We start from the raw sequence: 25,167 nt of genomic DNA, 5'->3' as shown, positions 1-25,167 counted from the left end.
GGATTTTATTGCTTGTCTTTGCATTATTCCTTCGATGCCCAATGCCATTTTTTTTTTTTTTTGGCTTAGTATTTAGAAAATGCAACAGTCTTAGAAATCTTGACTTTGGGAAAAGGTTAAAGCAAGAAATAAGTCATTAGATGTGCTTTAATTATTTAAGGAAGAAAATAGTGCAGTGGTCACTTCTGGCTCCTTCTTTCTGAACTCAGCATGTGGCCCAATTAATTCAGCGATCCAGAAGGCCAGGGAGGTGGCGGTGGTGGCTTGGCGCTGGTGCCACGAGGAGCGGGCCCCGTCCCCTCCTGGCTCCCTCCTGTTGCAGGCCTGGCTCAGCCTGGCTCAGGAGTTGCCTCCACGTGAGGCTGTGGGGTCTGTACCTGGGCTGCTGCCGCCTCCCCTGTGAAGTACTGCGTGCGATGCATCACACGGACGACTTCATCTCCCAGGGTCAGAGGCGGGAGCGGTGCCGTTGCTGATGAGACTAGAGGTGTGGGAGGGGTCCGTGGGTGCAAGGGAGAACACAGTCTGTCTCTGCAGCTGCGCCTTGGGAGGAGGAGCCTGCACTGCATCCTTCGAGCCGCAGGGCAGGGCCACCGGCGTCTCCCCTCCCCGCACAAGGGCCCCGTTGGCCAGGTAGCTGCTTCCGCACCCGCCGTGCCTGAATGCGCCCGTCCATGCCAGTGGAGGCTGGCTCGGCGTTCCGCTGTTTGTTCACTTACCCCTTGATGATTTTTCAAGGAGCGCGGCTTGCCGGTCGACAAGCTGTTTCAGAAGGATGGAGGGTGGTGGGCAAGGGGAGTCACGCTGGGTCCCTAAAGTGCAGGGAGGAAAAGCAAGGGGTCCTCAGAGGGAGACCCTGGCCCTGGGCATTCGCAGGTTGCGGTGCCCCGTGACCAGTGGCCGCTCCTCCCCCCCAGATGGAGCGGCAGCGCCTCGCTCGGGAGAAGCAGATGCGGGAGGAGGCTGAACGCACGCGGGACGAGCTGGAGAGGAGGCTGCTGCAGATGAAGGAAGAGGCAACGATGGCCAACGAAGCCCTGGTGACGTCCGCGGGGCTGGGTCCCGGGAGGCCTCCCTCGGGCTCGGGGTTAGGCCCCGAAGACCATGGAGTAGCCACACTTGCTTTGATGTTTCGGCTTAAAAAAAAAAAAATCATTGTCTTTCTTTCCACCTGTGTTTCCAGGAGCAGACTTAGGCTGAGTTCAGCCTTGCAGGGCAGGCAAACTTCACTCACCATGGGTTACCTTTCGGGGCTTCTCAGCCTCAGCCCACCCCTCACTGAGTCAGGTGATCCGCTGGTGGGGGCCGTCCTGTCCGCTGAGGGCTGACTGGCCGTGTCCCTGGCCCCTGCCCATTGGACTCCCCCATTTGTGACAATCAAATTCGTTTCCAGACACTGTTATGTGTCCCAGGAGGGCACAGTTGCCCCACTTTCAAACCACTTATTTAAAGAGAGAGAAGGACAGAGTTAAGCTGGTTTTCTCCCTCATAAAGTATAGCCTCACCTCAAACAGGCCCCCGCGGATGGACCCCCTGAAGGGCCTTCTCAGCAGTTGAGGGGTGTGGCTTGGGGACCGGCAGGGCCTCAGGGCATCCAAGACGCTGGTTCTTGCTGACCTGGGCGTCTGAGGCCTGACCGGGGCGGGAGGACAGGAACGGGACCCCCCCATTCCCGCTGAACCGCGCTCCTCTCTGCAGATGCGGTCTGAGGAGACGGCCGACCTGTTGGCCGAAAAGGCCCAGATCACGGAGGAGGAGGCGAAGCTCCTTGCCCAGAAAGCGGCAGAGGCCGAGCAGGAGATGCAGCGCATCAAGGCCACAGCCATCCGGACGGAGGAGGAGAAGCGCCTGATGGAGCAGAAGGTGCTGGAGGCCGAGGTGCTGGCGCTGAAGATGGCCGAGGAGTCGGAGAGGAGGTGAGCAGGGCCCCTCACTGCCGATCCATCTCCTGGGCTGGCCAGAGGCCGCTCCCGCACGGGCCAGAGGGGCTGGAGCCAGGCGGCCGCAGGGACGCAGCTCCCTGGTTCCGTCGATTGCAGTCTGGCCGTGCCTTTGCAATGAGCCCCTGTCTCGCAGATGATCGTGTTTGCAGGAAAACCGCCGAGCTTATCCACAGGCTGCTTTTAGCTGAGGAGACATGAGACTTTTCTTACATTTACACAATACGCTTCTTTGCCCCCCTTTTTTTTAATTTGAGGGGCGTGGGGAGAGACAGCAGTATTCACCATGCCCTGCAGCGGGGAGCGGGGCTGGGCAGGCCACCCCGGCTCACAGCCAGGTCCAAGGATGGGACTGTGGTCTGTGCTTTGCAAAGACGATTCGAGGCTGTGGGTTGTCCTTGTCCCACAGCCGTCAGATAAACACTGGCTCGTTCCTAGTCTGAACTTCCTAGAGGGGTTCCGCTTTCGTGTACCTCCACCTCCCTCTTGTGTCTTCCGTGGAGCCCATAGCCCCTCCTCTCCTTGCAGGGCCAAGGAGGCCGATCAGCTGAAGCAGGACCTGCAGGAAGCCCGGGAGGCAGAGCGAAGAGCCAAGCAGAAACTGTTGGAAATCACCACCAAGCCCACGTACCCGGTGAGCCTGGGGCTGCCAGCCACCTTGCTTCTAGCCTCATAGGTTCCCTGCCCTCCCAGCCCTCAGGTTCCTTGGCAGGGCCCTCGGGGCGACTGTTAAGCAAATGCATGGCAGAGCGAGCATTGCAGAACATTCTAGGGCCTCGAAAGCGAGAAGGGGTGTAGAGAGGCAACATGGTTTAAGCAGAGGAATGGAGCAGGAAGTACAAAAGAGTGGTCCAAAAGAGTAATAAACAATACTGTTTACAGCCTTGTAGGGCAGGCGGTGGGAGAGGTCTATTGGGGCCGTATTTCAGGTGACCCTCTGATCTGGGAGGAGACAGTGGTCCAATCTCATTGCCTCGCCCTCCGTCCGCCTTAGGGGTGGGCATGCTGGGCGCAGGGCCTCTGTGGCCTCTGGAGGGTTGACAGTGACACGGCGGTGCCCTCCGATCTTGGGGAAGCAACCTCCTGATGATCAGGTCTCTCCTTCGCAGCCCATGAACCCGCTGCCAGCACCTCCGCCTCCCGACACGGCAAGCTTCAACCTCATCGGCGACAGCCTGTCTTTCGACTTCAAGGACACCGACATGAAGCGGCTCTCCATGGAGATAGAGAAAGAGAAGTACGGAGCCCCTGGCCCCGTCGGGGCCCCACGTGGGCAGCCTGTCCCTAACCCCATGAAGGTTTGCTCTGTCCCTGCCCACCGGACCCTCACAGCACTCTTGCCTGTCTCTCCCGGCTGCTCGCATTTTTGTGGGCTTCTCTGGTGGCTCAGACGGTAAAGAATCTGCCTGCAGTGCAAGAGACCTGGGTTCGATCCCTGGGTCGGGAAGATCCCCTGGAGAAGGGAATGGCTACCCACTCCAATCTTCTTGCTGGGAGAATTCCATGGTCAGAGGAGCCGATGGGCTATAGTCCACGGGGTCGCAAAGAGTCAGACACGACTGAGCGACTAACGCTTTCACAGTTGCCCACCGGAAGAGGAGCTTCCTGATTGGAAATGAAGGGCAACAGACCAGCATTCAGTCTTCCGGGATAAAAATGACACCTGATGGGTGACTCGGAGTTTACCGTGGCCTCAGAGCTCACCCACAGTCTAGGACTGGTTGTTGGGGGTCTCCAGGCCAGTCAGACCCTGTTCGAGGGGTGGTCGTGCTCTGACCTGGTGGTGGAACGTGTTTGCTAGCTGTGTTCTCTGGCAGCCGAGCTCAGCCCGCCCTGAGCTGTCCTCCTCATTTACTCTGTGGTTGGGGGACATGGCCCTGGGGTGGAAGGGAGCACCCCCGACAAAGGATGTCTAACCGGGGTCCCCTGCTCTGTGCCGTAGGTGAATCAGCCAGCCATGCCACCCCGGCTGGGGGACTGTTAGGGCAGCTACCTGGCGTGGGGCGCCTGGTACTCGGTTTTTAGCTTTCACTTCATTGCCACCAACTGACTTCAAAGGCAGGCCCAGTGATCCCGTTATCAACAGGAGCCCAGACTTAGAATGCTTAGGAACTCACCCAGCACCCCTCTGAGGATAAGGGACGAATCGGGGGTCCAGCCCCTTGCCCACCTGACTCTGTAGGGCAAGCGCCTTCACCTTGCTTGGTGTCCTCAGGTAACCAGCTTCCTGCCCAGGCTGGGTAGTGTGTCCTGAGGACAGACGGCCCCAGCGTCTCTGACTGTGGTGCCCGCGGCGTGAGTTCCCCTCCCCCGTCCCCGCATCCTAGGCATGTTCAGCGTTACCTGGTAGCGATCGGGCTGAGCTGCGTCCTGTCCATTCCCTGCTCATTTACAGTTTGTTTCCTTACTCAGTCCCCATGAGCATCTGGGCAGAGTCCATAACCAGCCATAGGAGTCCCTGCAGAATGTCCCCTTGGGTCTGGGAGGGCCCGGCCTGCCTGGCCGCACCCAGGCAGTCAGACACCCCGAGAGTGGCTTCCCTCCCAGGTGCAGCGTGTCTGCCTGCAGATGGTGGCGGGCGTCTTTCTCTTCCCGGTGTTGGCTGCGTGAGCGTCTGTCATCATTAGTGGATGATGTCGATGTCCCAGAGCAAGTAGGGATGCGGGCCACGGCCTGTCCGACGAGAGGTCCACCAGAATGGAGTCACTTCTCCAAGAAGGGTGTGGCTTCCCTGCTGGCTCAGACGGTAAAGCGTCTGCCTGCAATGCAGGAGACCCAGTTTTGATCCCTGGGTCCGGAAGATCACCTGGAGAAGGAAAAGGCAACCCACTCCAGTACTCTTGCCTAGAAAATCCCATGGACAGAGGAACCTGGTAGATTACAGTCCATGGGGTCACAAAGAGTCGGACATGACTATGCAACTTTAGTTTTGGAACGAGGACATTGTTCTGGGTTCTGGGAGGCTAGCTTCTCGTGTTGTTTCTTGGACAGAACTTAGAAGCCCTCTGTTAGCCGTGACTGCCGGTAGGACAGCTTACTGAGGCTCTCTGCTCCCTTCTGCTTAATCCTGACCTCAGCTCTATGATCGTCATCCCTACTTCATGGACGAGGAAACAGATGCGGAGCAGTTAAGGGACCGGCCCAAGTTCCCCCGGGCCGCGAGCGGCCGAGCAGAGACCGGAACCCCCCTAGCTCAGGCTCCAGGTCGCCGGGCCGAGCAGCTCGTGGGTCTGTGGCCTCTCAGCCACAGCGGGTCTCGCCCTTGGCCAGCCCCGTGACGCGCTGCCCTCTCGCCGGCAGAGTGGAGTACATGGAGAAGAGCAAGCACCTGCAGGAGCAGCTCAACGAGCTCAAGACGGAGATCGAGGCCTTGAGACTCAGAGAGCGGGAGACGGCCTTGGATGCGCTGCACAACGAGAGCGCCGAGCGGGGCGGCGGCGGCAGCAAGCACAGCACCATCAAAAAGGTACCGGGCCGCCCGCCCTCCGCCGCTCGGGACTGCCGCTCACGAAGCGTGAGCTCGGCCCCTGGCTCCCTCGGCAGCCGAGTCATCACACTGGCGTCGTGTTTTTGTTTTTGTTTTTTTAACATGTACCTAATTGGGGAATTTTTTTTTGACTCAGGCCGGGAAGGGAAGTTAATCTGCCGATGACTGTGAACCTGTTGGCTAGATAGAAGGGGAGCTTGTGTTAAGAGCGCTGATGAAATGAATCATGGTTACGGGATGGGTTTTGATCCATCATTTAGCAGTAAAGCAATTCTGTCTTTCAAGCCGAGGGGAGTTCTGCCCAGGGAGCTGCCTTACTTAATGAGAAAGCAAAATGAAAGGGAGGCTGTCAAGACTGGCCTCTCCTTCTCGGCTTTTTGTGTGTCTAAGTGGCGTAGGACTATAAAATTCTGTTCTTGATTCAAAACCAAATTCTGAATGTTAAGCTTTCGTCCAGACTTGAAAGGAAATATCTGGAAGAACCTTAATGTTTTAAAAGATGAGACTTCCCATTTATGTTGCTAACAAGTTTCATGTCTTTTTCTCCATGGATGTTTTGAGCTTTCAGCCTTTGGGAGGAAATTAAGTCCCATACTGTCAGCCCAAGAGTATACTTGTCTTCCGCTGGGCAGAGCAGAAAGGTCCTCTCCTGCCAGGTGATGTCAGCTCCTGACACTTTTCCCTAGAACCAGGAACACCTGTCACACGGGGGTCAGTACGACAAGGCTCTTCAGTGAGCTTAGATGGTGATAGATGTGTTTAATTTTGTACCCTTTACCCAAGTCTTTAAAATTAATCTCCCAGTTGGAGGACTGTTTTCAGTGCTTAAGCTGTATCTGAAAACCTTAAGAGATGTGTCTACCTGCCATCACTGAGGGGGACAATCGGGAGTCCCGAATCCTCCCTCCTGACTCCAGTTAGCATTGGCACCGAGTAGAGAATTCCTTTTAATAGCATGACCTGGAAGAAGAGACCTCTCCACCATCCACGTTCCTCTTTCCCCCAGCTTCTGTAACTTAACGGGTTTCCCTCCTGGACCCACGTCTGAAACACTGAGCAGAGAGGGAAGCTAGAGCGAGGCCTCAGCCTGTGGGCAGAGAGGAGGAAGGACCAGCTGGCCAGGGAGCCGGCCGGGCCTCCAAGGAGCTGCCTCGGACCCCTCCTCACTCCTCTCTGTCTCCCCACAGCCCTGGGCGCAGGCTGTATGTAGCTGCCTCGCAGCCCTGGGGTGCTGAAAGCGGAAGAGATCCCCATTTCCACGCTGTAAAAAACAAATGAAGTCACCAGTCACAGTTTCAGGCCCGTCTGAAGCATTTTGCGAATGGCGTGCCATTGTTGATATCACAGGGTGTGTTTTCTGTTTCTCTTCGTTTTTATCTTGCTGGTTTAGCCTCAAGCCCAAGGCAGAAGACCTATCTGCATTTGAGCCCTCACAGTAGGTTATCCCCAGGTACTCTGTATGTGGTGATGGGACCGCCCTCTGTGGTACTAACCCCTGCATGAGCTTGCCTGTCTGTGTCCCCGGGGCTGCACCCAGCCCTCCCCCGGGAGCAGGCGGCGCCTGGGGCCTGGCCGAAGCATGCTTGAGTCTGAGAGCAGGCGTCCTCCCTGAGGGGCCAGGCCGACCTCCAGGGCCCTGGAGGCCGCCTCGCTAGGAAAAGCATGTCCCGGGGCTGTCGGACCAGCCGTTCTTCCTTCACGTGTGTTGTTGTTGGGCTGGGGAAGGTCATGGCTTCTTGTCCGGTCAGGTGTGTCTCAAGTCCTTCGTCTTGGTGGCGTCCTCCTCGGATAAATAACCCTAGCATGGGAACGGGGTCTGTTTGGGTGTCTTTTTAACTCGAGATCATGACCTTTCATGTGGTGACAGCCTCTGAAGACCCGTCCGCGGTCACACCTGGCAGCTTCTGGTCACGGGCCCGGGGTGGGGTGGGGAGAGCTGCCCGTGCTCCTTTGTCTTCCTCTAGAGCCTCCCCCCAACCCCCACTTTTTGTCCACATCTGCTCTCTTTTCAAGTAAAGCAAACCACTAGCACAGGGGTCTGAGCTGCGGTCAGGCTCAGCGGAGCGTCTGTCCACCCTCGAGCGCGCTGACAGCCGCCTCTGCAGGAACTCTCGTTGGGACAGCGCAGTCCTGGCCGACGGGCGGTCAGCGCTCGCCAAGTGAACTAATTGAATGATTGCTGCTTTCCTTCTGCGACAGGCCTAGGCAGTGGAGAGAATTTATTACATACAATAATAAAATAATATTCCCCCCTGCTCCTCGCCCGAACCCCAGCAGCACCCACGCCAGTGAGCCCGCCAACAGCCACCCGTCACGTGTGGACGTGTCCTTTGGTGTCCTCACCATGGTTTCTGCTCCCAGAATAAAACAAGCCCATTGGAAGCTTTGTATCAAAGAGTGCAATCTGGCATAGGCTAGATCCTATTTGTGGTTGCCATCCAAGCAAGAGAGGTTAGCTATTAAAGTCCCAGATGGATCTCATTATAAGATGGATTCGATCTGTCAGTGGTTCCAGGAACCCCTGGCGTGAACCACAATTTGTGTGTGACTCTTTTATTTAGCGGGCTCTTGTTTCTCAAGCTTTCATGCCACATGATGGCATTGAACACCTTGTCACCAAGCAGTACATACTCTGCACTGGGCAGGAGTGAGGACCATGAAATGAGTGGGCCGGGTGGCACATCACCCAGGGTGGACCCACTGTAGCTTCCTGGGCTCTGTGGCGAGCACAGGGGCACACAGAAAGCCCATTTTTTTTTCAGTCTGTGTTGTCAGATATTCTCTGTGACCATACTCTTCTACCTTGGTATGATTTCATCTCTCTTCTTTCTGTAATGATTCAGAATGTTTCAATTCTTCAGGGGCCCGGTTCTGACCGTCAGTCCTCACTGAACTGTGATTACAGACAAATGAGGTTTGATTTGTAGTCAAACGTGTACTGCTCCTAGGACATGCACAGAAGCCTTTTTTTTTTTTTTTGTCTTGATGTGAACTTGTTTTCAAAGTAGGCTGGCTGCAAGCTCCAGTTAACCCAGAATTCAGATTAATCAAGGGTTAATGAAATGGAGTTGGCTCTCAACATAGCTGGACTTCATCTCAGCATCACAGGTCAAGCAATAGGTAGTTTTTGCTACATATGAAGTTGGAGGGGAGGCACGTTGTGGACGTTGGTGGTTCCAGCAGCCAGTAACCAAGCCTGCCGACCAGCCACCAGCTATGCCAGGATGGCTCTGGCCTTGTGCCTGGGCTGTGGTCTGGGCCATAGTGAGCCTAGATGACGAGAAATACCACCGCAGGCTCTGAGATGTGGGCACCAGACTGTCAAGGGCACAGCTCCATTTAGAAAGTCCAGGGTGAGAAATGCAGACCAGTGGTGAACCGAAGAGTTTCCATTGTCCTGAAGCTCGTCATCAATCTTGGTTCAAACCAGCCTGCGTTGATTTTGTTTTGTTTCATTTTTCGTGTCTTCTGATCACAGATGCCTTGGAGGAAAGGCTGGTTCCCCTCCCTCTGGCCATCCGGGTGTATTCCTCCCCCTTGGCTCTCCAGCCTCCCCCCGAGGCCTGTGTCTGCCCTGCCTCAGCAGGACCCTCCAGGGCTGGTGACACTTAAGCTAGATCCCAAGGCTTTGCCCAGGGCAGTGCTTACCGTGTCCCCGTGGCAACGCCAAGAGGCAGGCCAGTCGGCCCGGGCAGCTGCTCTGCCACTCCCTTCCTCCATAATTCTTACCTTCTGCCAAGGGGCGGTGTCCTCACCTACAAAAGGGGAATAAAACAGTTCATGCCCCTCAGGACTTTTATGAGGATTCAGTGAGCTCCCTGTGGGCTTCCCAAGTGGTGCAGTGGTAAAGAATCTGCCTGCTGATGCAAGAACGCACACACAGCAAGACCCGGGTTCAACCCCTGGGTCGGGAAGATCCCCCGGAGAAGGAAATGGCAACCCACTCCAGTATTCTGGCCTGGGAGATCCCATGGACAGAGGAGCCTGGCGGGCTACAGTCCGTGGGGTCGCAAAGAGTCGGACACGATGAGCACAGCAAGGAGTCCGTGTAAAAACTCAGCAAGGGCTTGAACTTACATAAAGAAATAAACGTGCTCGGGAGCCTGGCCGAGGGAGGTGCCACATTTGCGTGCACAGCTCAAGACGTGCGTATCCAGTGGTGTTTTAGTTTCCACGTGTTTGGAGGTAAAAGCTTTTAAAAAGCCAGAATGAACCACACCGATGATACTGTGTGATCTGGATTCACAAGGGTGTATTTTTCTCCTCCCGCTGATCTTCGCTCCACATTTCCATCTTCTCCCGATCGATAATCAGCACAACTGGTTTGACATTTGCATCCGAGTCTGAGCAGCGCTAGCGATCAAAGGCTGCCCTTGGGAACGTAGACCCACGGCATTCTCGGGGTGGCGGGGGGTGGGGAGAGCGACAGCAGCATGCGTTCCTGGCCTCTGGTTCTTCTGAACGAGAACGTGGGGTCTGTCCAGCAGTGAGGCTGGGGGAGGGGGAAACAATGTCCGGGGCTTGAGCCTCTTGTCTTCAGAGCCACCGTGCCAATGAGGTGCGCAGTGGCCAGGTGCGATTTAGCTGCACAACACAGTGTGGAGGTGACAACGTGGTCGCACCCTTCACCCCCACCCCTTCTCGAGGGCCAGTGTCATTCTGGGTTGGTCTGAGCACCAGCAAGCTTGTCCTCGTGTTTTGTACCTGTGCTCTCTGAAGAAGTACAGGATCTCAAAGGCAATCGACAGATGAGAAATCCTGGAGGTCAGAGAGCTTAGAAAGCTTATTTCCTTCGTAAATGGTGCGAACCACCGAGGCCCTGCTGTGGTTTCTGCTGGTGGGGGAGCGGCAGTGAGGAGCCTCAACACGTCTCTGAAGCCCAGCCACCTCTCTCGGATCAGGAAGACATAAAAGACCAGTACGACATCTTCAATTTGCAGGGACTCCCTCTGAAGCTGCAGCTGGGAGTCAAGTAGAGGACTTACAACACCAGGGACATGATAAACCCCAGGGCGAGGGTGGACTCGTGTGAGCAGCGTCCCTCCTGGTTAAAGCCACCGGCCCGGCCTCCCTCCTAAGTGACCTCCGTCAGCATTGCCTGCCGGGCCCCGGGCCCCTTCTCAGGCTGTGTTGCTGGTGTGGTTGATACGCTCAGCGCCCCCAGACCCAGCTCAGGGACCCACTTGGCTCAGCCTCTTTGCCAAAAGACTGCGATCCAGCCCCTCCCCTGGGTGGGCGGGCTTTACCTGGGTAAGCCCATGGTGGGTGCTGAGGAGCCTACAACCTGCCTTGCCCTCCCAGGACATCGTGCCCCCATTTGGAAGTGCCCGAGGACACCAGCGGGCCTTATTTGATGTTTGAGTCAAACATCCCATCTGGTCCCTCCACACGGACTGTACGTCTCCATGACGCTTCCCTCCAGCACCTGATCCGTCACCGCGACCGCGGCAGGGACGAGTCCGGCTGTAAACTCATTCTGCGGGCACGAGGTTCTGTTCTGACGCTCCTCGCCGTGATTTCCCTTCTGACGTTGGCGATTTGAAAAGACATGGGTCTGTCTGCACCGTTTCCCCCAGGTGCTCGTGCCGAGCGCTCCGTGACCGTCCGTCAGCCTCCTCCTGCCCAGCGAGGTGAAGCGGGACGATTAGTCCATTTTCCAGGTGGAGGAGCCGAGCATCACCAGGGCAGCTGGAGATGCCTGCAGACGCTGGTTTCCAGGCGCCGTTCTGCCTAAAGGATGCATAAACCAAAGGCACCCTCCGGGTTTTCCCAGGCAGATATCTCCCAGGAGCAGATAAAGTAGCTGATGCCAAACTGGATTTGTTCATGGCGGTGGACTCGGCCCCTCGTCCCACCTCCGTTTAGGGATAAGCCTGTGGACAAGCTCTCTGCCCCTCTGCACATCACCAGATGGCATTCGGGTGCAAGCTGTCAGCTAGCAAGATGACAATCGCTTAATCGGCCAGTTCCCAGCCGACGTCCCCCTGCGCCGGCCCTGCCGCCTCAGCTTCTCTTCCGGAAAGGGACTGTTGATCACACCCCAAACCAGAGATTATGTTGGAATTCGCTGCTGCTTCTGGATTTGGCGATCACCTCCCTGCTCCCAGTGGTGGCGAAGCCGCTCGTCCTTTTGTATCTGTGCTGCACCCCCCCACCCGCTCCAGCCCCACTGTTCTCCATATGTAGTGGTGGGAGAGGAAGTGTAACATGATTTTAGAGCGTGCATTTCAATTCCCCTGCATTTTTATGGGAAGAGCAGGGTCTCAGCCCCTGGAGTTCTTAGGTTGGTGTCTAAAACGGGTTCAGCCTTGTGGGTCTCCTTGTCTAAAATGAATAAGACTCCCCCCGCCACCCACCCTTGCCGCCTTTCTCTCTTACCCCCCAGGGATGAGTGGATTGAGGTGAGGCCCCCAGAGACTAGTTGGAGGACTCCTGGTTCTCTGATTAGTTTTGTTCTCCCAGCTTAATTGTAGAGCTTCTTCTCGCTCTCTCGTCACTGATAGCCGAAGTGGCTCTGTGTCCTGCCCACCCCTACCCCCGACGCCACCCCCTTTTCTTTAGGAACCAGATTATCACAGTGCGGCCTTGTGAATCAATTTTCTCTATGCGCTGATGAAAGTGTAACTCATTCTTAATCAGGCAGCCCTGCCGCTGCAGGCCCCGTGCTGGAATACATCTAGTTCCTCTCCCTTCACTTTGGGAAGCAGTGCCCCCCCAAAAAGGACTTGTAGAGGAGAGGCCAGGGAGGAGAGATTCGACAGCCACCAGGCTGGGGGGCTGTGTTCCTCCAGCAGGGGGCACTGCTGGGAATGAATGAGGCAGGAGGAGCCTGGGAGCTGAAGCCTTCCCTGCAGGGCGGGAGGGCCCCCGGCTAAGCCTGGGGCTTGTCTTCGTGCCTCCAGGTTTGCTGTCTCTAGACCCCCAGGGCCCTTCTCAGGAGCGGGCAGCGGCGGGCGCTTGTGTCTCCATGGGCCGCCTGAGCTGGAGGCCCCTGAGTCTGCCTTTTCTACACGTGGTCGAATCCGGGAGAGGCGGCTGGCTACCGGGTCCTTCCCAGGGCCGGGGGAGGCAGCCTCCTGTCTTTTTAAGGGCACAGATGCAGCTCCTGAATCTGAACTCGCTTATTAGCTGGTTGGAGGTGTCTGTTCGGTCACACTGCACACAGCTTGGGTGGTGTGAAGAGGTCTCACCCTGCCAGGTGACCCCACCCAGGTGACGCCCCCAGCCCTGTCTTGCCCTTGCCCAGCCTGGTGGGGATCATAGACAACGGGCAGTGCCATGGGGAGGTGGGCGGGAAGGGGAGGTGACTCTGCCGGGCTTGTATGTGTCAAGGCTGGGCAGAAAGAAGGGGCCAGGCCACAGGTGGACCAGATGCGCCCCCCCCCACACACACACACCCCAAAGATGAAAACCACACCGTCCAGCTCTGCAGCCGGCAGAGAAGAGGAAGTTTGTCTGCTCGGAATGGAGCTTGGATTAGTGACAGACTTGAACAGCCGGTTCAGAGAGAACTTAATTCCTCCTGTATTATTCACACGGCTGATCTGAATCAGGTATTAGGAGACAGCTGGAACAGGGGAGCCGTCAGCCCTGAGCCTGGTGAGGAGACTTTCATGGTCTTCTGTCGTTCTTGGGGCGCCGGCGAGCGGACCCCGCGGGTTCTGGGTGGGGCAGCCTATGTGCTCAAGGCCCCACTTCTCTGTCCACGTCCCCAGGCCTTTCTGCTCCTCCATCTACTGAAATGGGGGGGTCCTCTCCCAGCCCCAGTCCTGGAGGCGCTGACCCCCCTAAGCAGTCCGTCTAGGGGTGATGACGCACGTTGCTGGATCACCAAGGGGCTGTAGGGTGGAGGGTGGGTTCACGGGACGAGCTTCGGCTCTCTCATGCGACACAGCAGGACGTGAGGCCTCGGTCCGATCATCTCCCGTGTGGTCCCTTGCCGCCTGTGCGGAGAGCCAGGAAGACGGACCAAACACTGAGTGGCTTGTACACCTTGGAGGGTGAGAAGGTGGCCGGGATCCCGGCCTCTGTGAGCCAATCCCCAGGAATCTGCAGAGATGACCACGGGGACAGTTCACTCTACGAAGGGCTGGCTCTGTGCCGTTTCCACTAGGGCTTCCCTCCTTGGTTAGGAGCGCATCCTGCCTGAGGCTGCACGGTCGGTGTGACAGTCAGGGAGCTTTCCAGAAAGAGCTGGTGGTCAGGGATCCCACAGGTGAGGGAAGTGATCTCAAGCCTGGGGCCGGGAGCGTGGCTGGCAGACCCCTTCGGAGGAGGAAAGAAGCCCAGGCTTCTCCCTGCAGACCCTCCCCCCACCCGCCTCCCCAGCTTGCTCTCCAGCACGATCACGATCACGTCGTGATACCTGAAATGAAGGGTGCTGCTGAGTTGGGGCAGGTGTGGGCCGCCATGGCCACCGGGTGGGTTCCAGGAGTGCCAGTCGGCTTGTGCAGGATTTTCCTCTGACAATGGGCTTCCTGTGGGAATTGGAACCACCATGGCTTCCCTGATGGCTCAGACGGTAAAGAATCTTCCCTGCAATGTGGGAGACCCGGGTTCCATCCCTGGTGGGGGAAGATCCTGGAGAAGGAAATGGCAACCCACTCCAGTAATCTTGCCTGGGAAATCCCACGGACAGAGGAGCCTGGCGGGCTACAGTCCATGGGGTCGCAAAGAGCGACTGAGTGACTCACACAAGATTTACATTTACAGAACTGTGCAGAAAGAGGGAGCGATGGGGGCAGGGCAACCAGGTCTGCCTGTGGGCCGAGGCCGGAATCCCAGGGCCCTTGGTGTCAGCAGCCACGTCGGCCACCTCTGTCTGGTGGCCCCACCTGTCCGTCCAGCAGCCTGGAAACCACAGTACTGTCTTCTTGCCGAGGCTGTGCGTCCAGGGTGCCTCCCTGCTTCCGCACAGCCTGGGCATTGGGTCTGTCCCCACACCTCTCCTTGGGCTGGGGCTCAACTGCTGCTCTTGCAAGATAAGAGGTCAGTGTGGGCTGGGGTCCAGGGACACGTGCTGCCCACCCGAAGAGGGCTTCGCCTCCTGGCAAGCTCACGCTGGAGTGAGTAGCTGGAGTCTGGTGCTGGCACCTCGAGGGGACAGCCGGCACGCAGCTTGCATAGACAATCCAGGAATTCTTGGCGCCACCGTCGTACAAATGGGCAGCAGGCTCTCGGAGGCCCGCACAGCCCAGGCTCCCCGCCCGGGGAAGTGGCCAGGCCCCCCTCCTCAGGGGCATCTGCTCGCCCCGCCTCAGTGGCCATGAGCCTGCCCCTGTCGCCTGCACCCCTTCTAACCTGCACTGTGCCCTGCTCCCTGGAAGGCCAGGAGCCAGAGCTGGGGGAGGAGGGACATGATCTCCTCTTAGTATCGCCAGCTGTAGCGCGTCATCGTGCATTTCTGTCCCTCCGAGCATCACCTGTGAGGAAGGGACCTCCAGGACCGCCAGGTGGGCTTTGGGTCAGGAGGTCTGGCTGTGCCTGTGAGTGACTCAGTGCGTGGAAAGAAGGGCTGCGGCAAGGTGTGTCTCCTGCGGGTCCCCTGTCCCTGGAGGAGCTGACCTGAGGTCCCCCGGGCATGTTGGAGGAACCTGAGTGGTACACGGGCTGCCACCCCTTTCGGTTCACTCTCTCCCGGGATGATTTTTGTCCCAGCAGCTCTCTGGCTCTCTCTTTCTTCGGCATCCTGGTTCCCATTATCACCGCGCGTGTCCCTCCCGGCCCTTCTCTTCTGTTGTGTTTAGGGAGAAGCCCGTCCTTCTAGAGGGAGTTCCATCTCAGCAAAGAAATGAAAGCTCTCTGCATTCCTGTTAGAGCTGGGCTTTCCAAAGGGCTTCAGAAATTGGTTCCACTGAAGGAAACAGCTCAGATGCCTCCCTGCATTTAGCTTGTTAGTCGGGAACTTCAAGGCCAAAAGATTTGGCAGGATTTAAAGAGCCGGCTCTCAAGCTGTCTCATTTCGAGTGCACTGATGCTGTGCATCTTTGATGGTGAAGTGGTTGGGTTGGAGCCTTCCTCCCCCGCCCTTCAGAGAGCCAAGCTCCTTGGATTCAGAGGCTGCCAGAGGTCTCTGAATGAGGGAATGGGCCAGGCCATCTAGCCTGCCCCTGTGGTTGAACTCCAGAGAAAAGGGGCTCAGAGAGGTCAAGCGTGTCCCCTGAGGCCACACAGCGAGCTGGTGATGGAGAATTAGCACCTGGGCCTCTCCAGCCCCGTGGGGAACTCTCGAATTTCCCCTGCATCTCACCATTCATTGCAGTTACTACCTGCATTTTGCTCACTCGACAGACGGAGCTCCCACTATGTGCACAGCACTAAGCCGAATGGCTCGAGGGTGTGAAGGTGGACGAACCCTGCGTGCTCTGTGTCCCCATCCCTGGAAACTCTCCTTAGCAAAGTCCCAGAGCTGGTCGTGGCGCGCACAGTCTCGCCGGTGTGGTTGATTTCAGGAGCAGAGCCAGGTTCTGGGAGGGTGCCCACGCCAGATGCTTCTGCTTGGGGAGCTCCTGGCAAGGGGCCTGCCGGGTTGGGGAATCAAGGTTTGGCAGCCCCGAGAGGTCCCAAACCCGAGCTCGGGCCTTATCTGCCAGCCAGGAGCCCCTCCCCCGACCTTTCCCCTCCCTTCTGCCTCCCCCCCCCACTTCTGCCTCTCAGGAAAGGCCTCAGGCCCAGAGCACCCCCCACCCCCTGCCACCGCGACGTGCTCCCCCCTCCCTGCCTGAGCCAGCCCCACCTAGAAAGCCTGAGCCCTCCACCCCAGTTTGTGGATGGAAACCCCCTCTCAGCTGCCAGGTCACAGGCAAGTCGGCTGTGGGGTCCCCTGGGGAACCGGGAATGGGAGAGACAAGCTGGTCCTCACATGACGCAGGCCAGCCCCGCCCGGGGCCCGTCGCCTTGCCCCAGCGGCATGCCCAGGGCCTGAGGACTGAGACGTCGCCGCTGCTGAGCTGACCTCGAGCCCTGGCGTGGACAGCACACCTTGTAGACGGGGATGGAGGAGTCTCTTCAAATGCCCCGGGGTCTTCCGCCCGCCAGCCATCCCTGCCTCCTGGCGTGTCCTCACTGGTCACCTCCCAATTCGAGTCCTTGGACGACTCTGGAAACTTGCCTGGGGTTGACCACCAGCTTCTCGAGCCGTCTTCCCTTTCATTCCAAACCCGCTTGGAGCTTAGTCCCCGAGGCAGGAGGGGGTCCTGTTGTGAAAGAGCAAGAAGCCAGCCCCGCCTTCATCGTCTTCTCTGCTTCCTTGCAGCTCACCCTGCAGAGCGCCAAGTCCCGAGTGGCCTTCTTTGAGGAGCTCTAGCAGGTGACCCGGCCACCCCAGGACCGGCTGCTTCTGCCCGCCCCCACCCAGCACCGACGGGATGGGCCCGACACCGTGGGAGACACCGTGGGAGCCATCTGAAGGCAGGCCCAGCGGAGAGCCCAACCCTTTCATGTGCAATTGCCTTGAACTCTGACCCTGCGGAGGGTTCTGTCGTGGGGTTCTAGTTCTCCTGACCTGAGTCTTTAGGTTGTGTTTAAGTATTTGTCTCTCCTCGTCTGATGTGGGATCTTACGCTTCCTTCGTCCAAAGCACCCTGGAGTGTGTCTTACTCTCCCCTCCCCGCCCCGGCTGACCTCCCCCCCCACCCCGACTGGGAAGTAGCTGCAGGGAGGGGAGTACACAAGCCCCCTGGAGACCGGAGGCTGGTGACATCCCTCACCTCTGCCCCCAGGGTTCCAGAACGTTCATCTCCTTCCCTGGTGAGGAACTGGTGTGGAGAGAAGGTGGCCCAGAGTGGTGCGCCTGCTCCACGTCACCGGAGAGCTTGGCCACGATGAGCCAGAAGGAGATAGGCGCTCGGCCCGGGCACCCCCGGGGGGCAGCGCTCTGGCTGCCCGCGGTGGGGAGTGGGAACGCAGCTGTGCCCAGGGAGGACCCGGCCCAAGCTGTGGTGAAGGGCTGGCTGAGGGCCTGGGAGGCCAGCCAAGCCTGCACCTGGACTTGCACCCTCTCGTTGCCTCTCCTTTCCCCGCTCAGACCCTGGTCTGACAGGCAGGCGTAGGCAGGGTGGGCCCCTCCAGCCGGAGGCTCTCCTGCATGTGGCAGGGGCGCAAGGGGGTTCCCCATCGCTCTAGTCAGCACCTTGGCAGCCCAGCCACGACCAGGGTCTCTGCGGGGCTCTTGAGGGCCCACAGGGATGTCTCACTGGCCCCAACACCCAGCGCCCCTGGCCCTGGCCACGCCCCGGCACAGCCCCCAACCCGTGACTGCGCCTGGGCCTCCTTTCCTGCTGCCCTTGTCTCCCAGGAGCCTTCACTTTATATTCTCCCGGGGCCGGGTGTTGGCGGGGAGACATAGTCAGTGCTCGGCACCTGCTGGCATGTGACCCCCCACCCACCACGTGCCCACCCCAAGGCCCACACTCGCTCCTTGGTTTGGGGCCACTCTCCCGCCCTTCCTTCCTCCATGGCCTGCTGGACCCACCAGCCTGTTTACGTCCTTCCCATGGGGCTCTTGTGCAGAGCGGCAGGAGGGAAGTCTCATCCAGTGAGAAGATGCTTACTACGTGAAGACGTGTGAGGGCCCGGAGATTTCCCGGGGGCAAAGGTGGTGGTCTCCGGCCATCCTAAGTGGTTTTGAGAGACTGAGAAGCTCACAGAGATCCTGCCAGATTCCACGGTCAAGCTGCCCCAGCGGTTGTCCTGGGCTGGCCGCCACCGGCTCGGGCTGCCTTGCCCGCAGGAAGCCAGCCCCTCAGGACATGCAGAGTGGGACTCTGAACACTAAGCGTGAACGGCGGTGGCTGGGAGGTTCCCCTCTGTCTCCCCTGTCCCTCCAAGGCCTCTTACCCTGAGACAAGGTTCCCGGTGGGGATCCTCTAGCATCTGCCTGGCTGTCTCCTCAGGCTCACCACCCATCCCTGACCCGTAGATTTAGTCTGTAACGGTGGCTGTGGGCACAGAGCATGGTGGTCATTTATAAAAACGTTGTCGGCCTTTGTGGGGTTTTTATTATTATTATTATTTAACTGCTGCTTGTGTGTCTGAAGTCTGTGGCCACAGGGGGAGTGGGCTGGCATCTCAGCCGTGTAGGGGAGTGACTCGGGGTGGGAGGGGGAGTGGGCCGGCTAGAACCCCGCAGTTTTCCTCCCGGACGAGAGCGGGCGGGTACCTCCCAGAGATGGACAGGCCGAGAGGACGGGGCCCTCGGAAGGGTCCTGAGCCCGAGTGGAACAAGGACTTTGAAAGAGGAGCTCCGTTCTCAAGGTGCACGCCCACAGCGGAGGCGACTGTGATGTGTCAGTAGACGAGCTGAGGGCTTGTCCAGTTAAGGAAGCCCCTGACCTCCTCCGAGAGCAGGGCCCTGCCTGGGATCGTTGGGTTAGAAGTGGCCCTGACAGTCTTTGGGCGGAAGCGCCAGGCTAGTGACCCTCGGCAAGGCTGCACCGGCGGCCCTTGGCGGGTGTGCGTGGACCACCTCACTGACATGCTCGCCACCCCTCCCAGGCCCCGGGGTCTCTGCCGTGTGCTGTCCCTGCTGGACGGCCCCCGCGGCCTTACATAACGCTTCCTGAGTGACTGCCTTCTGAGTCTCGGGGACAGGCTTCTCTCTCTCCCTCTCTTTTCCCTTTCGAATCCAAACAGCAAGTCCTGAGGCTGACAACCGGCGACAGTGAGTAAGCGTCGCCCGCTGACAGGGCTGAGACCCGGCGGCCCCTGGAGGGGGCGGCCTTGGTGGGGAGACAGCCACTGCTCCAGGGCCAGGCTGGCCCCTCTGGGCTTCCAGGGAAGCTCCGTGGGTTTTCAAAGACAGCAAACCACCCTCCTGCTCTCTTGAGGCCTCCTGTCAGGGCCAGACCAGGGAAGGCTATTTTCTATTCTGGCAGACTGTTGTAATTTAAATGATTGTTTTAATAAAAATTCTAAACTAAAAAGCTGGTCTTGGGCCTCCTCTGTTTGCTTGTCGCTCCAGCCCCTGCAGTGGTGGGCGTTGGGGGCTCCAGGAGGAAATGGACCTCTGCCCCCACTGATGTCTAGGACCTCAGCTCTATCCCCATGTCGGTGGGGAAAAGACCCCACTTTTTCAGGCTGATGGCAGCATCCCTGACTGCACCCCCCTTGCGCTTCCCATGAAGCAGGCTGTGTACTGGGTCTCCATCGCCCAGTGTCCTTCCCACACCCCTCACCTGCCCTCAGTTCCAGACCTGGAAACTAGGGTGCCATCCTGGATGGTCACTCCAGGCACTTCTGCTTCCAGGGTCCCCGTTTCCGGCTCTGGCAGGGGGGTGGTGGGCGGCATGTGGAGTCCCAGGGGCCCAGGAGCTGCCTACAGGACAGAGGAGGCCCCATGTGGTCACAGGGCCACGTGCCATTCACCCTTGGAGTTGAGAACTACCCTACAGAGCTTAGGGGTTTTTGTTTAAAGTCGCTCAGTCATGTTTTTGGACTCTGCAAACCCATAGACTATACAGTCTGTGGAATTCTCCAGGCCAGATTACTGGAGTCAGTAGCTGTTCCCTTCTCCAGGGAATCTTCACAACCCAGGGATTGAACCCAGGTCTCCTGCATTGCAGATGGACTTTTTACCAGCTGAGCAACCAAGGAAGCCATATATATATAACTAGCTTTATATATATATTGGAAAGATATGTATGAAGTTGTAAAGCTAGAGAATTACGAAGTTTTTAAACACTTTACTATTTTGTTCATTTCAAATGTATAGAATTAGTAACTAATTCAACTATTTTTGTTCAATAAATAATAGGAAATTGCTGGGGTTTTTTAATCGACATATAATTGATTTACAGTGTTGTGTTAGTTTCGAATGTGCAGCAGCTGCCACATTTCTTAAATGTAGGTTATGTTATTTGCAGTGATTGGAAATAGTCTGATTTCCTACTGAGTCCCAAGCTAGAGAAAGAACCTTATAAATACCGGTCATCTGAAGTTGTCCAGACAATATTTTTACCTTTTTTTTTTAAGCCAACCCCTGACCCCCAAAAGATAATAATACGCTCTCACAGATGTCAAGATCACCATTCAGTGGGGTTGGAATTAACGGGGGAGACAGGTTGAATCCGCCTCTGCTTTTTTTTTTGTCGTTTTTCGTTTGTTTGGACCACGCTATAAACCCAAAGCTGCCGGCTGGATCCGGTGTTTCACTGTGGCATTTGCAGCCGGGCCCCATGCAGGTCCCTGAGTGGCTCCTTCTGGCACTGCTGCCAGCACTTCATCCTGCTCTGTGGTCCTCGCCCGAGCTGACTGCCTGGCAGCCGTCCCCAGGGCTGGCCACCCCAGAAGTCTTCACTTTGGAGGGGCGAGGCGGGAGCCACCCACGGAGGTAGGGACGAGTTGGCAGCAGGGCTCCAGGGGGAAGGTGTTGGTGAGAAGACTGCTGCAACCGCGTCTAATCCAATTTCTCTCGCGCGTCTGGGGAAGAGAAAGTCGAGTGGTCCGCGTGTTCTCCACCGTCTCCCTCTCAGAGAGCCCAGGCAGCTAAGAGGGAGGCCAAGGGCTCCTCTCCCCTCCCGGGCCGTGGCAGGGCTCCCTGGCAGCCTGTCATTACTGCATTATGGCAGGATGCTGCGGCCGCAATCCCACGCCCGCTAGGGAGGCGGGAGCCGGCTCGGGGCCACTGAGCATCCCCAGGACCTGAGCCTTCACAGAGGAACCCCCGCCGTGTCCCCTCCTGGTTCCCGCTTGATGCCTATTCCCCACTGGAGTAGTAGCCCCAGAATAGCACCTGGCACGACGCCTCTGAGCCGAAGAAATTGAGACACTTCCCGGTGAGGTCGCTCGCTGCACACCCGCTCTCTGCCTCCTGGCTCCCCCTCTGCAAAGAAGGCTGGGAGTGACGCCTCAGGGCACCTCTGAGATGCTGTCAGGCTAACATGAAGACGAGACGCAAAAAACCACTCAGATTTCTAAGGGAAAGGGGATTGCGGGTGTGTAGTGGTACCACCATATCCTTACAAGTACCAGGAGCAATACACACAAAGAAACGTGCCATCTTTTCCTTTCTCACAACCGTGGGCAGGGCCAAAGGTCACCACAGGGCCCAGGGCCGCAAAGCCCCTGACCTGGAACTCAGAGAAGACCCCAGTTTCAGCCACTTAGCAGCCATGTGGTCGAGGCAAGTTACTTAAGTTTTGGACACAGCAGTGTCCTCATCCAAAAGGGAGCTTTGTCGGGGTTTGTGGGAGTTGATCACGCCTGGGGCAGCTCTAAGCCCAGTGACTCTTTCCCTGGGGGCTTCCTTTGAGGATGGGGCGGGGGGAGTTGCAGGAGGAAGCAGAGAAAAGGGCAGTGGGTGACCCAGAGGAAACCCCAGCCTGAGAGGGAGCAGGCCCACCTGTGGCCCCCGCATGGGCCCCCTCACTCCACCTGCACCCAGAGCTTAATGACCTGCATCTGGCCTCTCTGTCCTCACTGTGTTTGCCCAGTGCCAGCTGCAAAGCCCAGGGAGATGATAGATAACCCAGGCTGGGGGCTGCCTGACGAGGATGTTCTGGCTTCGTCGCATTAATACCTGCTGCTCTGGTCAATAATTTACTGGAGGCTCACGGTGAGAGCAGGTGGGTGGGCAGCCCTCGGCCTGGCACCTGGAGCAGCCCATCCCGAGCCCGTGGGCACCCACTGCAGACGCCGGGGGAGGGCGGGGGGGGGCGGCGACGGGCACACAGTGACCTCATTTTCTCTTATCAGCCATGAGGAAGAAGTCCCCGTGGAGTTCTTGCCCATTTTCAATATAAATAATGTAATTCCCCCGCCTGCCTGCTCAGGGAGGAAGGGGCAGCCTTTGATCTGGAGGAATTAAGTCAGTAAACAAAAGGGAAGAAGGCTGTGGAGGTGTCTCCTCGTAGGCACCTGCTGTGCCATTTACCCAGGAGATGGAGTTAAACCCAGAACGGGGGAAGTGGACAGCCTCTCTCCTGCCCACCCTCCCCCGGACCTCCCTAAAGTCTCCCTTCCTCCAGAGCTGCCTTTCCTGGGCCACCACGCAGCCCGGCCTCTGAAGCCCCCGCCCTCCCCAGTAGTGGCCCAGCCTGGCCCTGCATGGTTCCCAGGGGAGGGTGACTCAGGTGACTCAGGCTGTGCGGAGTGGTCTGGGGTGGTCTGGGCTGAAGAAGGGCTTCCCCCGCCCCGGGGGGCGGGAGGCGCCCGTGACTGGCGGAGACACTCAGACGAACAGTCCCGCCCTGGCCTGTCGGGTCCAGCCTGTGCCTCGGGAGAAAGCTCTCTGCTTGTAGCCGTGCGGCCAAGAAGGTCCCTTCCCCAACTCCCCAGGCTCCCTTGTCCTCGAGTGCAGGTCCAGTTTTGGATGAGAGGAACCCAGGCCCCTTCCAGTTGCAGCCATCTATGAATGTGGGTGTTTCTAAAAGAATTCCGCAGGCTGGTCTCTTTTACCTCCCTTTTACCTCCGGGGAGCGAAATAAAGACAGACCCAGGGTCCCATGGGGCGGGGCTGGGGAGAGGGATCTAGGGGTGGTGGGCTATGGTCTTGAACCAGGAACCCTGCAGGGTCAGCCTGCCTCACCCCAATCTCTCTCCCAGCCCCACCCTCCTCTGCTACGAACTGGGTAGTGGGCAGTTCTGCTGCCAGCCCCCACGTTAGGGTGAAAGGCAGTGGGTAACAGAGCAGGGGACCTGGCACCACCTCGTCTCCAGCCACGTGTCCGGCTCCTGACAGCCCAAGTGGCGGCCAGGGCGGCGCTGTCAGCCAGGCCTGCTGCGACAGGTGCTCTGCCCTAAAACCCATGGGGACCGCCCCCACCCCCAGCTTCCTTGCTCACGCCCGGGTCCCTCCCCCAGTCTTCCGCTCCCAGCCGAGTTCCTCAGGCAGAATCTATTAAGTCCTTCATATTAGCTGGCAAAGGGGAAACAACCCTCTTTCATCTTAACTGGAGTGAATTTGCATTAACACCTGGGGAGTTCTGTTTGCCTTGAGAAAGCACATTGCTATTCTGAGCTGCACACGCTGGGCGGCCGTCGCAGCGTCCTATTCTTTTATTAATACGGCTTTTCTCTCCTCCCCGCTTTCCCCGTGGAATAGTGGGGGAGCAGCTGGGGATACCAGGGCTCCCTGCCCCACGTAGGAAGGTCCCCGGAAACGCCGAGAAGGGAGAGCAGGGAGCAGCTCTCAGATGGAGTGGGCATGTCCCCGCCAGGCGCATCCCTGGGCCGCACCCTCACCCTACTCCCCACTCCAGGAGGCTCTCGGGCTCCAGGGGCAGCCCCCACCCCAGCATCCCCATCTACCAAGCTCTGCTGTGACCAATCTGTACTGGGTGTCGGGTGGAGAGGCCCAGCAAGGCAGGGATCAGGGAGCCGGGGCCTGACCCGGAGGGGCTCCTTAGGTGGGGAAGGGGGTCGGGAGATGTGGAGGACTCAGGGATGGCTCCCATTGGGCCGAGGGGCCCCAGCCATGATGATGACGCGCAAGTCACTTCATGACAGGTGGGTCTGACCCTCTGCCTGCAGAGCCTGCATCTGCCACTGTCCCATCCTGTCACCAATGCAACGTCACGAGTGTTGCAGGAAATGTGGGGTGGAGGGTGGGCAGAGCTCAGTTGTCAGGTCTCATACCTGGAGATGGAGGCTCCTGAAGGAGACAGACGACAGGGAAGGTAGGGTGCACAGGGACACCCCTCCTCCGCCCCCTGCTCCTCATGCTTCCAGCCCTCTAGCAAGCCCAGTTCCTCCCCAAGTTCAAACCTGGAAAGGACGAGCCTCCCTTCACCCCCACTCCGGCTCCCGTGGGCCGGGAAGCTGGAGGAGGGGGTGCGGAGTGTCCACCAGGAGCTGTGGAAAAGCAATGCGCTCCAGGGCACCCCACCCCACCTCCCGCCTCCTGGTGATCCCAGATGATGGAAGGAAGATGCAGAGCAGACAGGGGGCCGGGCACCATCTCCTCTGGCCAGGCAGAGAAGGGTCCCATGAGGATTGAGGGTGGCACCGCAGGGCTGGGTGGGAGGCAGCGCTGCTCGGAGGAGAGGGCTTGGCCTCTGGAGCCCCACACCCGTCTTCCGCGGGATGGGGTCAGTTCCCAGCCGGCCGCAGGGTCATTGCGGATCCCAGGTCTGAGCCAACACCTGCCACGGCAAGAGTTTATTAAGCGGGGCCTGCTGCTGTGTGGTTAACGGCTGTTCCCTATTAGCCCGTCCTGGCTCAGGTGTCTCAGGGAGGCAGGGGCCACGAGGGCGGGGGAAGGAGGGGGCTCTTCCCTGGCTTTGCTCCTGCGCCCTGGGCAGACCACCCCAAACTGCCCCCCATGAAGAGAGGGGCAGGATAGGGCCAGTTGGGGCCCCTGAGCTCGGGCCCCCTGGGTTGATACAGGAGAGGGGCTGGTGGTCGCATATATCTCTGAGTGGGTGACCCTGGAGCAACCTGGGCACAGCCCCCGGGACTTGGAGGGGAGCCCCGAGGGTCCGGGAGCCCGGCGCTGATAGCAGCATTCCGCGGGTATCCCTGGACCTTCCAGCAGACTCCCCACCCCCCATCCCTCCAGAGACTGGGTCCGTGCCAGGGGCCACAGCTCCTCTCTCCGGTGACATTTACCGGCTGGGAAGTGGCCACCGAGACGTGAAATCAGTACCGGCCCGGGGCTAGCCCACTTCATTAGAGCCGGCTCTGCTTCACTGGGTAGGTGGGCACAGGCCAGGCCCAGCACCCCTCTAAACACGCCCAGCCCTGCAGCTCCTCCGGGCTGGTCCCAGCCCCGCTGCCTGCCTCAGGGGAGCAGGCCCGGCCCCC

General features: G+C 58.5%; 1 protein-coding gene across 28 annotated transcripts in view; it reads left to right on the top strand.

Moving 5' to 3' along the window:
• Nucleotides 1–19,349, top strand: part of NF2 (NF2, moesin-ezrin-radixin like (MERLIN) tumor suppressor) — a 67,713-nt gene extending 48,364 nt beyond the window's left edge. For 6 of the 28 annotated variants that reach the window (XM_081542707.1, XM_081542711.1, XM_081542709.1 and 3 more), the window contains 6 exons: nt 918–1,040; nt 1,699–1,916; nt 2,469–2,574; nt 3,050–3,177; nt 5,241–5,406; nt 16,682–19,349. In XM_081542707.1, the coding sequence (XP_081398833.1) occupies nt 918–1,040; nt 1,699–1,916; nt 2,469–2,574; nt 3,050–3,177; nt 5,241–5,406; nt 16,682–16,732 (792 nt within the window). In that variant the 3' untranslated portion in view covers nt 16,733–19,349. Of the gene's footprint in view, nt 1–917; nt 1,041–1,553; nt 1,561–1,698; nt 1,917–2,468; nt 2,575–3,034; nt 3,239–5,240; nt 5,414–6,777; nt 6,931–7,440; nt 11,653–16,681 lie in introns of those variants that run through there. The other 22 variants (XM_081542712.1, XM_081542698.1, XM_081542702.1 and 19 more) reach the window with 18 other exon arrangements.
• The last annotated feature ends 5,818 nt before the right edge of the window (nt 19,350–25,167 follow it).

Source organism: Giraffa tippelskirchi, chromosome 11 (assembly GCF_054371585.1).
Source record: "Giraffa tippelskirchi isolate mGirTip1 chromosome 11, T2T-mGirTip1v1.2.pri, whole genome shotgun sequence".
NCBI classification, from domain to species: domain Eukaryota; kingdom Metazoa; phylum Chordata; class Mammalia; order Artiodactyla; family Giraffidae; genus Giraffa; species Giraffa tippelskirchi.
This window is presented reverse-complemented; position numbering and strand designations above follow the sequence as displayed.